Source organism: Chanodichthys erythropterus, chromosome 18 (assembly GCF_024489055.1).
Source record: "Chanodichthys erythropterus isolate Z2021 chromosome 18, ASM2448905v1, whole genome shotgun sequence".
In the NCBI taxonomy this organism is placed as follows: Eukaryota; Metazoa; Chordata; class Actinopteri; order Cypriniformes; family Xenocyprididae; genus Chanodichthys; species Chanodichthys erythropterus.
In genome coordinates this window covers 38,912,814-38,930,640 of record NC_090238.1, presented here as the reverse complement: position 1 = coordinate 38,930,640, position 17,827 = coordinate 38,912,814, and the positions used below count along the sequence as shown (strand labels likewise).

General features: G+C 32.4%; 1 protein-coding gene across 5 annotated transcripts in view; it reads left to right on the top strand.

Moving 5' to 3' along the window:
- eif2ak4 (eukaryotic translation initiation factor 2 alpha kinase 4) overlaps positions 1–17,827 on the top strand; it is a 49,442-nt gene that overhangs the window by 28,600 nt on the left and 3,015 nt on the right. For 4 of the 5 annotated variants that reach the window (XM_067366669.1, XM_067366670.1, XM_067366668.1 and 1 more), the window contains 12 exons: positions 1,598–1,883; positions 2,167–2,232; positions 4,377–4,550; positions 4,634–4,768; positions 4,860–4,967; positions 5,063–5,191; positions 13,535–13,621; positions 13,875–13,984; positions 14,073–14,131; positions 14,311–14,414; positions 15,963–16,031; positions 17,236–17,280. In XM_067366669.1, the coding sequence (XP_067222770.1) occupies positions 1,598–1,883; positions 2,167–2,232; positions 4,377–4,550; positions 4,634–4,768; positions 4,860–4,967; positions 5,063–5,191; positions 13,535–13,621; positions 13,875–13,984; positions 14,073–14,131; positions 14,311–14,414; positions 15,963–16,031; positions 17,236–17,280 (1,372 nt within the window). The remainder of the gene's footprint in view (positions 1–1,597; positions 1,884–2,166; positions 2,233–4,376; positions 4,551–4,633; positions 4,769–4,859; positions 4,968–5,062; positions 5,192–13,534; positions 13,622–13,874; positions 13,985–14,072; positions 14,132–14,310; positions 14,415–15,962; positions 16,032–17,235; positions 17,281–17,827) is intronic. The other variant, XR_010892481.1, reaches the window with a different exon arrangement.

Genomic DNA, 17,827 nt, shown 5'->3' with positions numbered 1-17,827 from the left:
AAAATACTGTAATATTATTCCAGTGTAAATCAGCTGTTTTCTATGTGAATATATTGTAAAGTGTAATTTATTCTTGTGATCAAAGCTGAATTTTCAGCATCATTACTCCAGTCTTCAGTGTCACATGATCCTTCAGAAATCATTCTGATATGATGATTTGATGCTCACGTTTCTGTCTGAAGACTGGGGTAATGATACTGAAAATTCAGCTTTAAATTACAGGAATAAATTACATTTATTCCTGTAATTAATAGTAAATTTAATAATATTTAATTTACTAATAATTTTATTATTTTTTAAATTGTTTATATAATGAATTATTTAAATATAATGTCATATAATATATTTAATTTTCTTATAATTTCAATAATTCTTTAATTATTTATTTAATGAATTGTTTAAATATAATATAATAATTACCTTACTAATATTTTTTTATTTTTAAATTGTTTATATAATGAATTATTTTAATATAATATAATGTCATATAATAAAATATATTTAATTTACTAATAATTTTAATCATTTTTTTACTTATTTATTTAATGAATTGTTTAGATATAATATAATATTTAACTTACTAATTTTTTTTATTTTTAAATTTTTTACATAATGAATTATTTTAATATAATATAATGTCATATAATAAAATATTATATTTAATTTACTAATAATTTTAATATTTTTTAAATTGTTTATATAATGAATGATTTAAATATAATGTCATAATATAATATTTAATTTACTAATAATTGTAATTTTTTGTTTTTAATGAATTGTTTAAATATAGTAATGTCATGTAATATAATATAATTTAATATTTAATTTACTTTAATAATTTTAAATTGTTTATATAATGAATTATTTAAATATAATGTTATATATTTAATTTACTAATCATTTTAATTAATAATATTTAATTTACTAATAATTTTACAAATTGTTTTAATTGTTTATATAATGAATTATTTAAATATAATGTTATGTATTATTTAATTTACTAATCATTTTAATTAATAATATTTAATTTACTAATCATTTTACAAATTGTTTTAATTGTTTATATAATGAATTATTTAAATATGTCATGTAATATAATTGAATATAATAATATTTAATTCACTAATAGTTTTAATAATTTAATATTTAATTTACTAATTGGTTAAGTAATTAATTATTTAAATATAATGTCATGTCTTGTAATATAACAAAATATAATATCATGTAATGTAATGTAATAAAGTCATATAATATAATATTTAACTTACTAATAATTTTAATGATTTTTTAATTGTTTATAAAATGAATTATTTAAGCATAATGTCATATATTATATGACATTAGTGTCACATGATCCTTCAGAAATCATTCTAATATGCTGCTCACATTACAGAGTAATGATGCTGAAAATTCAGCTTTGATCACTGGAATAAATTATATTTTACTGTATATTCACATAGAAAACAGTGTTTTACATTGTAAAAATATTACAGATTTTTTACTTTTGATCAAAAATCCTAATTATTCCAGACTTTTGAGCGGCAGTACACATGAGCGTTTGATCAGCAGTACAGTAATCTGTAACATGTGACCGCAGGTACAGTATCGAGCGCGTTTACAGGCCGAGGAAGCTGGATCGGGCTCATCCCAGAGAACTTCTGGAGTGTGCGTTTGACATCGTCATTCCCATCAGCAACAGTCTGCTGCCGGAGGCCGAGGCCATCTACACCGTCTCTGAGGTCGTACAGGAGTTCAGCGCGCTTCAGGACAGGAACTACACCGTCCACCTGAACCACACGAGTCTGCTGAGGGCCGTCCTGCTTCACAGTGGAGTTCCTGAAGACAAACTCACTCAGGCCTCCAACATACTGTGCGACGCCATGGTGAGAAACACGATCACATGTGACACTAGGGGTTAATGCGCCACATCAGTTCCTGTGAAGAGTTTGAGTAATTAATGGAAGCGGCCTGTGAGATATCTGCGTGAAACTGAGGTCGTCTGCATATAGAAGAGCAGAGATTGTGTTTTTAATGCAAAACTGACTGTGTTATTGCTCTCTTCAGATGTGGTGTGTCTCATTCAGGTTCACCGGGTTCACATGAGCTTCTGCTGTTATGTAACCTGGAATATATTTCTGTCTCTCTCTCTTTCACCTTCACACGCAGAGTGAAAAACTGACTAAGCGCGAAGTGGAAGCCAAATTCTGTAACCTTTCCTTGTCCAACAACAGCGTAAGTCACTGGATCGTCCTTGATTCTCTGAAGCTGTGAACGTTTCTTTATGTATGCACTGGAGTGCATTATATCTCTTCATACATAATTATAAATGCCTTTTAATACTCACAGACTCCTTGTTGCATCTGAAATTGTGTTTTAATGCATTATACTTCCTGTAGGTGTTCAGTGAATAGATGAGCATGTTTACTATTATTCATGAGATCATTAAATGCATTATAAGGTGCATAATTAATGCATTAAAAATACTTTTATATAGATCTGTGACAATCACGATTAACTGTCATACATTAATGATTCAGTTCTGTTTTGTTCGTGTCATTTACAGTGTAAGCCTAATGTGAATTTAACTTTGAATCGTATATAATAGGCCCATATGATTTACATCAGTGCTGTGAAAAATAATAATAATTATAATTTTATAATATTTAACTTACTAATAATTTTATTATTTTTAAAATTGTTTATGTAATAAATTACTTAAATATAATATGTCATATAATATTTAATTTACTAATAATTATAATATTTTTTAAAATTATTTTTATAATGAATTATTTAAATATAACGTCATATAATATAATATTTAATTTGCTAATAATTTTAATGTTTAATTGTTTATATAAAGAATTATGTAAATATAATATAATGTCATAATATAATATAATTTAATATTTAATTTACTAATAATTGTAATAATTTTAAATTGTTTATGTAATAAATTATTTAAATATAATATGTCAGATAATATAATATAATATTTAATTTACTAATAATTGTAATATTAGTTTAATTGTTTATATAATATTTAAATATCATATAATGTCATAATATAATATAATATAATATAATATAATTTAATAATATTTAATTTACTAATAATTTTAATAATGTTAAATTGTTTATGTATGTAATAAATTAGTTAAATATAATATATCATATAATATAATTTAATAATATTTAATTTACTAATCATGTTAATAATTTAATAATATTTAATTTACTAATAATTTTAATAATTTTTAAATTGTTTATATGATGAATTAATAAATATAATATAATGTAATATAATATAATATAATATAATAATATTAAATTTACTAATAATTGTAATATATTTTTAAATTGTTTATATAATGAATTATTTAAATATATCATATAATATAATGTAATATAATAATGTAATTTACTAATAATTTTAATTATTTAATATTTAATTTACTAATAATTTTAATATTTATTTAATTGTTTATATAATTAATTATTTAAATATCATATAATGTCATAATATAATATAATATTTAACATACTAATAATTTTAATAATTTTTATATTGTTTATGTAATACATTATTTAAATATAATATATCATATAATAAAATTTAATAATATTTAATTTACTAATCATGTTAATAATTTTTAAATTGTTTACATGATGAATTAATAAATATAATATAATGTCATATAATATAATATATTCTAATATAATATGATATAATATAATATATTTAATTTACTAATAATTTTAATGATTTAATTTCACTTATAATTTTAATATATTTTTTTAATTGTTTATAAAATGAATTATTTAAATATGTCAAATAATATAATATAATATTTACTAATAATTTTATTAATTTAATATTTAATTTACTAATAATTTTTAAATTGGTTATGTAATGAATTATTTAAATATAATATACTGTCATAAAATATAATGTAATATAATATAATATTTAACATACTAATAATTTTAATATTTTTTATATTGTTTATGTAATTAATTATTTCAATGTCATATATAATATAATATAATATAATATAATATAATATAATATAATATAATATAATATAATATAATATAATGCAGTCTGATTAAACCCACAAGCCTTCATTTGGTATGAAGGACGACACAGTATTGCACATTTGATGTCATTTCTATAACCACCTCCATTCTATGGCAATGGAAATTGAAACTGCACTAATATTGCATTTAACTCAAATAATTATGATTAGATCAAATAGCCACAATCAGATGAGTAATCCATAATTGCGACAGACTTAATTATAAAGACAAGTAAAGTGTTGAACTCAAGTGAAACTGCAGACGCCTCACATGACCGATGTTGATGCTCGTCTCAGTTACAGACGCTGTACAAGTTCATCGAGCAGAAGGGCGGTTTGCAGGAGCTGCTTCCTCTCATTAACTCGCTCACCAAACAGAAGAGTTCAGCCGTCGCTCAGATGGCCAAACAAGGCCTGAAGGATCTAGAAGAGGTCATCAGCCTCCTCAAGAAGCTGGCTGTTAAACTACAGGTGTGACGGCTCTTCAGCCGAGTGGAAATGAGTGGAAATCAGTTCTCCTCTTCATCCGAGTGTGTGTGTCATGTGTCGTGTAGGTGGTGGTGAATCTCGGTTTGGTCTATAAGGTCCAGCATCACTGTGGCGTCATTTTCCAGTTTGTGGCGTTCATTAGGAAACGGAAACGGACCGTCCCTGACATCTTGGCAGCGGGCGGACGCTACGATCATCTGGTAATGCCAACACAAGTCACAGCTGTACAAAACCGACCAGCGTTTAAATCTCTTTGAACAATGATTGATTGTGTGCTTTTGTGATTGTCAGATCATGGAGTTTCATGGTCCGACGGTGTCCAGTCCGGTGCCCTCAGCAGTCGGCGCCAGCATCGCTCTGGATAAGATCTGCTCCGCCGTGGCGAATATGGAGGAACCTGTGAGTGTCACGCCGGTGTGATCCAGACTTCAGTCTCGAGTGTCTGTCATTGGCCGGAACGGTTTGATCACACTGTCTGTGTGTCTGTCTGTCAGCCTCCTGTGAGCTCCTGTGACGTTCTGGTGGTTCCTGTGGGTCAGTCCTCCATGAGCAGAGCCATTAAAGTCATTCAGAAGCTCTGGGCGGCTGGAGTCTCATCAGACATCGTCTATGACGTGTCGCAGGTCAGTCGTCACATGCTGTGTCATACAGTATTATGAAATTTAGTTTTGATTGGTTAGTCTGCGTTCACATTGTAGAACTGAAGATAAAAACCCCCTTGATTCTGCTTATTAGCGCTCAGTGTGAGGGATCGGCTTCAGCGCTAATGAAGCAGAGCGTCGTTCCTCATGATTACTGCCATCTCTCACATGTGCTGGACCGTTCCAATGCTTGACTTTACAACACAAACAGGCTCAAATCTCTCTCCACATGAGGTGTGATGAAGGACATGTGGCCAAAAGCTGTGAGATGTTGGATGCGCCGTTAGCAGAGTCCACAAACACAGCAGCGGGTTTTAGAGGTCGCAAAAACACGAGGCTGAATCTACAGCGGACGACGACACACAGCTGAACTCAGATCTGATGCGCGGTTTAAACTTGCGGCTTTAACATAGACCTAAAAAGACATTGTTACTTTTTATAGAAGTTACTTTTAAAAGTAATGTTACAATATTGCCTTACTGCCTAAAAAAGTAACCAATTACATTACTCAGTTTCTTTTTATGAAAGTGTGATCACTTTTAAGGGGTAAGGCAATATTGTAACTAAATAAAAAATAATTAATGTAATTGGTTACTTTTTTGGGGAGTAACGCAATATTTTAAGTTACTTTTTATGAAAGTTACTTTTAAAAGCAATGAGTAACATGACTGGTTACTTTTTAGGGAGTAAGGCTATATTGTAACATTATTGTAACATATTGTAACACGTTTTAAAGTAAATTTTATAAAAAAGTAACTAAGTAATGTAATTGGTTACTTTTTTGGGGAGTAACAAAGTAGCATAACAGTTACTTTTTATGAAAGTTATTTTTAAAAGTAATAAGTAACGTGACATTACTTTTTAGGGAGTAAGGCAATATTGTAACATTACGTTTAGTAACTTTCATAAAAAATAACATTTGTAATTGGTTACTTTTTTGGGGAGTAACAAAGTAGCATAACAGTTACTTTTTATGAAAGTTATTTTTAAAAGTAATAAGTAACGTGACATTACTTTTTAGGGAGTAAGGCAATATTGTAACATTACGTTTAGTAACTTTCATAAAAAATAACATTTGTAATTGGTTACTTTTTTGGGGAGTAACAAAGTAGTGTAACAGTTACTTTTTATGAAAGTTACTTTTAAAATGAATTACATGATGTTACTTTTTTTGGGGAGTAACGCAATATTTTAAGTTACTTTTTATGAAAGTTACTTTTAAAAGCAATGAGTAACATGACTGGTTACTTTTTTAGGGAGTAAGGCAATATTGTAACATCACGTTTAAAAGTAAATTTTATAAAAAAGTAACTAAGTAATGTAATTGGTTACTTTTTTGGGGAGTAACAAAGTAGTGTAACAGTTACTTTTTATGAAAGTTACTTTTAAAATGAATTACATGATGTTACTTTTTTTGGGGAGTAATGCAATATTTTAAGTTACTTTTTATGAAAGTTACTTTTAAAAGCAATGAGTAACATGACTGGTTACTTTTTTAGGGAGTAAGGCAATATTGTAACATCACGTTTAAAAGTAAATTTTATAAAAAAGTAACTAAGTAATGTAATTGGTTACTTTTTGGGGGAGTAACAAAGTAGCATAACAGTTACTTTTATGAAAGTTATTTTTAAAAGTAATAAGTAACGTGACATTACTTTTTAGGGAGTAAGGCGATATTGTAACATTACATTTAGTAACTTTCATAAAAAATAACATTTGTAATTGGTTACTTTTTTGGGGAGTAACAAAGTAGTGTAACAGTTACTTTTTATGAAAGTTACTTTTAAAATGAATTACATGATGTTACTTTTTTTGGGGAGTAACGCAATATTTTAAGTTACTTTTTATGAAAGTTACTTTTAAAAGCAATGAGTAACATGACTGGTTACTTTTTAGGGAGTAAGGCAATATTGTAACATTATTGTAACATATTGTAACACGTTTTAAAGTAAATTTTATAAAAAAGTAACTAAGTAATGTAATTGGTTACTTTTTTGGGGAGTAACAAAGTAGCATAACAGTTACTTTTTATGAAAGTTATTTTTAAAAGTAATAAGTAACGTGACATTACTTTTTAGGGAGTAAGGCAATATTGTAACATTACGTTTAGTAACTTTCATAAAAAATAACATTTGTAATTGGTTACTTTTTTGGGGAGTAACAAAGTAGCATAACAGTTACTTTTTATGAAAGTTATTTTTAAAAGTAATAAGTAACGTGACATTACTTTTTAGGGAGTAAGGCAATATTGTAACATTACGTTTAGTAACTTTCATAAAAAATAACATTTGTAATTGGTTACTTTTTTGGGGAGTAACAAAGTAGTGTAACAGTTACTTTTTATGAAAGTTACTTTTAAAATGAATTACATGATGTTACTTTTTTTGGGGAGTAACGCAATATTTTAAGTTACTTTTTATGAAAGTTACTTTTAAAAGCAATGAGTAACATGACTGGTTACTTTTTTAGGGAGTAAGGCAATATTGTAACATCACGTTTAAAAGTAAATTTTATAAAAAAGTAACTAAGTAATGTAATTGGTTACTTTTTTGGGGAGTAACAAAGTAGTGTAACAGTTACTTTTTATGAAAGTTACTTTTAAAATGAATTACATGATGTTACTTTTTTTGGGGAGTAATGCAATATTTTAAGTTACTTTTTATGAAAGTTACTTTTAAAAGCAATGAGTAACATGACTGGTTACTTTTTTAGGGAGTAAGGCAATATTGTAACATCACGTTTAAAAGTAAATTTTATAAAAAAGTAACTAAGTAATGTAATTGGTTACTTTTTGGGGGAGTAACAAAGTAGCATAACAGTTACTTTTATGAAAGTTATTTTTAAAAGTAATAAGTAACGTGACATTACTTTTTAGGGAGTAAGGCGATATTGTAACATTACATTTAGTAACTTTCATAAAAAATAACATTTGTAATTGGTTACTTTTTTGGGGAGTAACAAAGTAGTGTAACAGTTACTTTTTATGAAAGTTACTTTTAAAATGAATTACATGATGTTACTTTTTTTGGGGAGTAACGCAATATTTTAAGTTACTTTTTATGAAAGTTACTTTTAAAAGCAATGAGTAACATGACTGGTTACTTTTTAGGGAGTAAGGCAATATTGTAACATTATTGTAACATATTGTAACACGTTTTAAAGTAAATTTTATAAAAAAGTAACTAAGTAATGTAATTGGTTACTTTTTTGGGGAGTAACAAAGTAGCATAACAGTTACTTTTTATGAAAGTTATTTTTAAAAGTAATAAGTAACGTGACATTACTTTTTAGGGAGTAAGGCAATATTGTAACATCACGTTTAAAAGTAAATTTTATAAAAAAGTAACTAAGTAATGTAATTGGTTACTTTTTTGGGGAGTAACAAAGTAGTGTAACAGTTACTTTTTATGAAAGTTACTTTTAAAATGAATTACATGATGTTACTTTTTTTGGGGAGTAACGCAATATTTTAAGTTACTTTTTATGAAAGTTACTTTTAAAAGCAATGAGTAACATGACTGGTTACTTTTTTAGGGAGTAAGGCAATATTGTAACATCACGTTTAAAAGTAAATTTTATAAAAAAGTAACTAAGTAATGTAATTGGTTACTTTTTTGGGGAGTAACAAAGTAGTGTAACAGTTACTTTTTATGAAAGTTACTTTTAAAATGAATTACATGATGTTACTTTTTTTGGGGAGTAACGCAATATTTTAAGTTACTTTTTATGAAAGTTACTTTTAAAAGCAATGAGTAACATGACTGGTTACTTTTTTAGGGAGTAAGGCAATATTGTAACATCACGTTTAAAAGTAAATTTTATAAAAAAGTAACTAAGTAATGTAATTGGTTACTTTTTGGGGGAGTAACAAAGTAGCATAACAGTTACTTTTATGAAAGTTATTTTTAAAAGTAATAAGTAACGTGACATTACTTTTTAGGGAGTAAGGCGATATTGTAACATTACATTTAGTAACTTTCATAAAAAATAACATTTGTAATTGGTTACTTTTTAGTGTAACAGTTACTTTTTATGAAAGTTACTTTTAAAATGAATTACATGGTTACTTTTTTAGGGGGTAAGGCAATATTGTAACTTTAAATAAATAATAATTAATGTAATTGGTTACTTTTTTGGGGAGTAACGCAATATTTTAAGTTACTTTTTATGAAAGTTACTTTTAAAAGTAACAAGTAACGTGACGTTACTTTTTAGGGAGTAAGGCAATATTGTAACTACTTTTAAAAGTAACTTTCATAAAAATATCTTATGTAATTAGTTACTTTTTTGGGCAGTAAAATAATATTACTTTTAATATTAATATTACTAACAGTTACTTCTTATGAAAGTTACTTTTAAAGGGCACCTATTATGCCCCTTTTTACAAGATGCAATATTGGTCTTGGGTGTCCCCAGAATGTAATTGTGAAGTTTCAGCACAAAATACCCCACAGTTAATTTATTATAAGCATTTGAAAATGTCATTTTTGGGGCCTGTTTTAAAAAGAGCTGTTTTGGTGTGTACCACCTTAAACATAAATGAGCTGCATATCCCCGCCCTGCCTTTGGATGAGGGCGTAACTTGCATACCGATGGCAATAAACAATGGCTGAGAGTGAGAGACCCGCTGTTTTGTATGGCATTCAGCCGTACATGTTTGAACCGGAATCAGACCCAGATGATGAAGAGACTCCGGCAGAAGAAACACAATTGAGAATGGAGCAGGACGTCTCTGAATGGTTATTTGATACATTTATGTACTTATAGAGTTTTAATCGCGTCCCCTTTGCAATTATGGATGTGCAACACACACACGCATACACACACTGTGATAACGTTCGCGCAATTTTTTGAAACTACAAACACAAATACTGTGATAACGTTTGCTAAGTACGTTAGATACACACTATACAAACAAGGTTTAAATTATATACACAGACATTCTACGACGACGACAACAACTTTAGACGCATTTGTTATTGAATTGGCTGACATCGACTGAAATTACTATTTGCTCAAAAAACATTAAATACACTTACTTCTTCTGGAGGTGACGTTGGATCGCGAACAGTAGGCAACGATCCACACTTGAGGATTAACTTTGAAGCAAGACCTGCTTTGAATTGACCCTCGTTCTCAAAACAGTCAGTCAAAAAATGATTCACGCAAACATAAACGTATTTTGGGATTTTGAGTGGCGCCTTTCCTTCGTAAATAAAATCCATCCACTGCGTTTTCAGTGGCTCTGATGTCGGAAGTAAGTGAAAACTATTATGTTCATTATTACATCCCACAACAGATCACTTATGTTTCTTAGGAGACATTACCGGCTGTCGTTGAAACAATGGAGGATGGTTGACAGATCACCGACGGCGGGGTCTATGCCAAAACCAGATTGTCAATCAAACCACGTGGGTGGGGCTTAGCACAATTCTACGTCACAGCGAGAGCAATCTTAGAACAGGGCGTTCTGAGACAGTGCTTATGAATTATTGAGATTGTAAAAAAAACACTGGGTGGATTTTTCTCATTCTAGGGTGGTTTTGCTCACACACTGCCAACACACATTTATGGTCAAACACCATGTAAAAGTGAATTTTGCATAATAGGTGCCCTTTAAAATGAATAACATGACGTTACTTGATGGGGGTAAGGCAATATTGTAACATTACTTTTAAAAGTAACTATCATAAAAAATAACTGGGTAACGTGAATGGCTACTTTTAGGGAGTAAGGCAATATTGTAACATTACATTTAAAAGTAACTTTCATAATAAGTAACTAAGTAATGTAATGGTTACTTTTTTGGGGAGTAAAATTATATTGGAACAGTTACTTTTTATGAAAGTTACTTTTAAAAGAAATAAGTAATGTGACATTACTTTTTAGGTAGTAAGGGAATATTGTAACATTACTTTTGAAAGTAACTTTTATAAAAAGTAACTGTAATTGGTTACTTTTGGGGAGTAACAATATTTTAACAGGTTACTTTTTTATGAAAGTTACTTTTAAAATGAATATCATGACGTTACTTGACGGGGGTAAGACAATATTGTAACATTACTTTTAAAAAGTAACTTCCATAAAAAATAATTAAGTAACGTGACTGGTTACTTTTAGGGAGTAAGGGAATATTAATCAGCAAACACTCATCAGAAGTAAAGAATGTTTTACTGTAAAGCAAATGTACTGTACTAAACATTATATTTTTTGTACAAAATATGGATTTTACAAAATAATTTCTAACCAAGTTGTTCCACATTTTGAAGTTGATTTCACAAAAATTGAAACACGACACTGCCCACTAGGGGGAGGAGCCAGTGAAAAGGTTTTAAATGACCATTTCCATGATAACACGATGTCTGATTTTAAAGCAGTTTTCACAGGATGTGATACCTGTTTATGATGATTACATGATAGGGAATAAAGGCAATAAGAAAGCGTGCCAAGCGTCCTGCTGACAGTTTGTTTTAAAGAAACATTTCTGGCCATTTATGGTTCTTGGTTGCTGGTGAAGTTTATGAAAGTGTGTTTTTTGGGTTTGGATGTCGTTGAACTGTGAGCTGCAGTTTCACAGTCTCAGTTTGGAAAGGTGTGTGTGAGTGTGTGAGATACAGCACAGAGAGACGTCTGTTTCTCACGGACTGAGCCGGATACAGACAGCACACTGTGTTCAGGGTTGAATCAGCTTCTCTCACTCGCAGACGAGTGAATGGCTGCTTACAGCTTCAGAGGTTTGACATCATTGATGCTTCCCGTGTCGAACCAACACTGATGTCGCAGTAGATTATTCTCTGTCAGTTCCTGCGCTTGTCTTTCTGTCTGTATCCGTCTGTCTCTCTCTCTCACACACAGCCTTACAGAAGAAGAGAGAAGTGTAATGCTGGTCTGAACAAAAAAAGTGCCATTATTCTTCAGTAGTTCTTGTTTTCCAGTACAAATATCTAAACATTCTTGAGGCAAGACACCACACTTACAGTACCTGTCAAAAGTTTGGAAACATTACATTTTATTAATGTTTTTAAAAGAAGTGTCATTTATTTGGAACCACTCATGTTACCATAGTAACCACCCAGAACACCTTAGCAACTGTCTAGCAACACCTTAGTAACCACTCCAAGTACCTTAGCAACTGGCTAGCAACACCATAGCAACCACCTACCAACCACCCAGAACACCCTAGCGACCGCCTAGCAACACCTTAGCAACCACCCCAAGTACCTTAGCAAATGCCTAGCAACACCTTAGCAACCACCAAGGTTATCATAGCAACTGCCTATCAACACCTTAGCAACCACCCCAGGTTACCATAGCAACCACCTACCAACCACCCAGAACACCCTCGTGACTGTCCAGCAACACCTTAGCAACCACCCAGGTTACCATAGCAACTGCCTATCAACACCTTAGCAACCACCCCAGGTTACCATAGCAACCACCTACCAACCACCCAGAACACCCTAGCGACTGCCTAGCAACACCTTAGCAACCACCCAAGTACCTTAGCAAATTCCTAGCAACACCTTAGCAACCACCCAGCTTACCATAGCAACCACCTAGCAACACCTTAGCAACCACCCCAAGTACCTTAGCAAATGCCTAGCAACCACCCAGGTTACCATAGCAACCACCCAGGTTATCATAGCAACCGCCTAGCAACACCTTAGCAACCACCCCAAGTACCTTAGCAAATGCCTAGCAACACCTTAGCAACCACCCAGGTTACCATAGCAACCGCCTAGCAACACCTTAGCAACCACCCCAAGTACCTTAGCAAATGCCTAGCAACCACCCAGGTTACCATAGCAACCGCCTAGCAACACCTTAGCAACCACCCCAAGTACCTTAGCAAATGCCTAGCAACACATTAGCAACCACCCAGGTTACCATAGCAACCGCCTAGCAACACCTTAGCAACCACCCCAAGTACCTTAGCAAATGCCTAGCAACCACCCAGGTTACCATAGCAACCGCCTAGCAACACCTTAGCAACCACCCCAAGTACCTTAGCAAATGCCTAGCGACCACCCAGGTTACCATAGCAACCGCCTAGCTTGACAACCGCCTAGCAACCACCCAGGTTACCCTAGCAACCGAGTGGCGAATTTTGCCACTGCAAGCACCATTTACATTTTCTTCAGGAAATGTACATTCTAGTATTGTGAAATAATAATGATTGTTAATTCCCTCATGAGTTTTACGGGGCGATTCTTGGGCAGAATAAGCTTGTATCAATCGTCAAAACACAATGATTAAACAATAGTTTTGACACTCTTATGAATGCAGTCAGATATGTGCGTGTAAACGTGTGTTTTTGTGCCACAGTCACAGGAAGCTCTTCTGGAACATTGCAGACAAGCTGGAATCACCTTCATGATCCTCGTGTCCGATAAAGAAGGAAATTACCTGAAGGTAAATCACATCAACACCTGCACTAGAGAAGAAATATTGTAGATTTGATGAGAACAAAACTTGAACTGAATTGATCTAAATATTAGACTCTATTGTAGAGCTGCTTTACTGCTGAAATTGAATCAGTTTCACATATTATGAATTTCACAACATTAACACTGTTAATTTCCTCTTTATTAATGTAAAGCTGCTTTGAAACGATCTGTATTGTATAAGTGAAGTGATTGGACTGGCTCTCTTCTCTTCCCATCAGGTGAAGTCTTTCGAGAAAGACCGTCAGTCGGAGAAGAGAATTCCCGAGTCGGATCTGGTCGACCACTTCATCCAGAAGAGCCGGATCAAACTCTCCGAGGAGAGAAACAGGTGAGAGACGCCGACCTTTACAGCCGTAAACAATAGAGCTGATTTCTCCATTTAAATTGATGCTTTTTCTCTCATCTCTGCCCATCAGAGAGATTTCTGAGAGCGCTTCTCTCCAGAATCCAAAGGGATCATCGCAGGGAAACTCGGGTACACTTGCAGAACTTTTCCTGCCCTTTAGAAAGGAATTATAATTATAAAATGTAATATACTCATCATGGTGGTTAAAGTTATTAAACCTCGACAGACTCGATACTCTACAGTGTCTCCAGCAGATGTTTGAATGAAGCCTCGTGTCTTCATCTTGTCGTGTGTTTGGTGTCCGTCAGGTCTGTCTGAGTCCCACGGGAGCAACGCCGGCATGTCCATGAACGTGAACCTCGTGACGCCCGAGAAAATCTCCGCCAGCTCCCGCCGGAGATACGAGACGCAGGTCTGCACAGTGATCTCACATCTGACATCATGGGAAACACGTTTTCTTCCTCGTCTTGTGCCTGTAGGGAATATACGTTCCCCTCACAGTCGCACGCGCTTGTTTATTTAATGAATTTCCCATTATTCCACAATCCCAGTGTTGCCTTTTGACAAACTTCGCTTTGACGTTTTCACACTCCATCAAGCTATCGAACACGGAGAAAGTCTTGAATCAGTCATGCCCCATGAGAAGCGCTCTGTGCTCATTTCAGCTCAATTGCGTTTAATTCAGCGTGCGTGAGTCCTCAGGCCAGCAGAGACGCCCAAATACTGACTCAGACCCGTCTAGTGATGAGTCAGCGAACATGAACCCCTGCCATCCTGCGCTCAGCTTTATTAACCTGCTGCTCAGAAGTGTGGAATAATGAGTATGTCTTTGAAAGAGGCTGCGTTTATTTAATCAAAAATACATTAAAATATTATTCCAGTGTAAATCAGCTGTTTTCTATGTGAATATATAGTAAAGTGTAATTTATTCCTGAATTTTCAGCATCATTACTCCAGTCTTCAGTGTCACATGATCCTTCAGAAATCATGATGATTTGATGATTTGTTGCTCAAGAAACATTTATGATTATTATCAATGTTGAAAACAGTCATCCTGCTTCAGATTGTTTTTATAGTTCAAATAAATAATCTTTCTATTCGTCAAATAATCCTGAAAAATAAAATGATTTTTCACATTTTAGTTTTTCAAAATTCTTTCAAATTTTCATTTTTTTCTTTTTTTTTTTTTTCAAAATTGTCAGTTTTTCAAATTTCAGCTTTCCAAAACTCAGTTTTTCAAATGTTCATTTTTTCAAATTTATTTTTCCCCAAAACTGTTTCAAATGTTCATTTTTTCAAATACATTTTTTCCCAAAATTATCAGTTTTTCAAATTTCAGTTTTTCAAAATTTTCAGTTTTTTTTTAGTTTTAGTTATTTTAATACATCAAGTTAAACAATGAAATTGATAAATGTTGCCTTCGCAAATAGCTGAAATAAAATAAGTTTAAAAAAATCTGGGTTTTTTGTATTTTAAGTTTTTCATATTTCAGTTTTTCAAATTTTGTGTTTTTTCAGTTTATTTTAATAAACTAAATGAAATTGAACGTTGCCCTCGCAAATAGCTAAAAATAAAATGTTTTAAAAAATATTTTATTTCAGTTATTTTATTTCAAATAGTGAAAATGTTTTTATTGAAGTATAATATCCCTGCACTCAAACCTCACAGGCTGATTCTGGATGAATTGAACACACATTATGATCAAATATGACTCGTCGTTCTTCAGTGTTTAACTCTGTTTTCTTCCTCAGTTTGACGGCGAGGAGCAGTTCAACAAATAGTTTTTATATTTCAAATAAATAATCTTTCTCTTCATCAAATAATCCTGAAAATGTGTTTCCACAAAAATATGAAGCAGCACATCTGTTTTCAACACTGATAATAATCAGAAATGTTTCGCATATATGATGAAAAGTCTGTTTTCTGTGCGTTATGAACATGATCTGATGCTGTCTTTCAGATTCAGACGCGACTGCAGAATCTGAGCAGCAATTTACAGAGCAAGAGCAACGACATCGAAGTGTTGGCCGTAAGTACATGATGTCATTTCCTGCTTTCAGATCAACACGGATGCATTTGGCTGAAGCTTTTATCTAAAGCAACTTGCATTGCATTCAAGATATACGTTAGTGGTCGAACAGTATATGGCAACATCGGCATATTTAAATGATCGGCAAGTGTTTCTGTGGCAAAGGCCTTTATTTTGAAAGCGACAGGACTTTTATTTTGACAGCACCAAGAGCAGAGGCATGTGAGTGCAGATCCGAGCGCAATCTTCAAACTATAATGTGTTATATCTGTTTAGTCGCAATCCCATGTATACACACACACACACACACACACCAGATTCTCCAAGTGAAGCGTAAACAGCAAAAGGAGGGGAGCGCTTGTCAGCGAGATTTACATCGTTTGCATATTTAGTTAATTAGTGGTTATGTGGGAATATAGTGGTTTGGTGTAGCTCTCTGTTATTAGAGTTTGCAGAACTCCCTTTAACCCCGAGTTAGGCTTCAGATGTCACTGTAGATCACAGCAGCAGAAGAAGCTGCGCACAAACACAGTCATGCACTCACTGTTTATCAGGCTTTCTGAGGGCCTTGAAGGTCGTAATTCACCCTTCCACGAGTCAAGGTCACGCATTAAACGTTGCATTTCTGTCTTGTTTTCCAGTAAAAATACATCAAGATATATTTACTGGAGACGCAAAATTAATATGAGAAGTCTTGTTTTCTTAGAAATTAAATAAAATTGAGTTTATTCTTACAACAGGAACACATGTATGTCAATAATATGGTATGAAAACTTGTTTTCTCTTTGAATAAAGAATATTTTTCTGACCCCATTGGTTTGTACTGGAAAACAAGACAAATACTGAGGAAGGGACAGTAAAAATGATTTCATATTCTAGTGTTTTGGAGCTATTCAAGCTATTTTTCTTTGTAAAATGAATCAAAAGTAAAGAAAATGTTGGTAATTCAACTCATAACATATTGCCGTATTGTGACGTCATTTATTCCTCAAAAAGGACCTTCATCAAACCTGCAGAAACCCTGATTATGAAAACAATGGTCCTTCGGTGGCACTTTCACCCTGTTAACGCACATTTTGAGCACTTCCTGTTGACTGGTATGCTGTGTTTACATTGTACCACGTCCGTCTGCGCTGTTCTTCAGATAAGACTCCATTGTGTCTGTAGAAGTGACCTTCACAATCTCTCCTGTCGCATTCCTCAGGTCGATCTGCCCAAGGAAACGCTCATCAACTTCCTGTCCCTCGAGGTTCGTGCCGCCCACTATTATTATGAGCTATTCTCAGTCAATAGAAGGCATTCCAGTGGAAAAGTGCGGAAGAGGGGGATCCTGTGTTGGCTTTCCTCGTGATGAGGGAAACCCTCTCCTCCAGAATGAGAACGGCCTGTTCGTGTTTACAGAGGAACTGAGAATGATGGGAGATTTCACACTAAAAAAGACCTTCAGTTGCTCACCAGTTCAGCAGTGTGACAGAAAGCTTATTTTAGTGTCACTGAGAAACTATTAGATTTTTTTATTTATTTTAATTTTAGTTGTTAAAATGTTTTTGTCATTTTTACTAGTTACTGGTTTTATTAAAGGGTTAGTTCACCCAGAAATGAAAATTCTGTCATTAATTGCTCACCCTCATGCTGTTCCACACCCGTAAGACCTTCATTCATGTTCAGAACACAAATTGAGATATTTTTGATGAAATCTGATGGCTCGGTGAGGCCTGAGCAATGACATTTCCTCTCTCAGGATCCATTAATGTACTAAAAACATATTTAAATCAGTTCATGTGAGTACAGTGGTT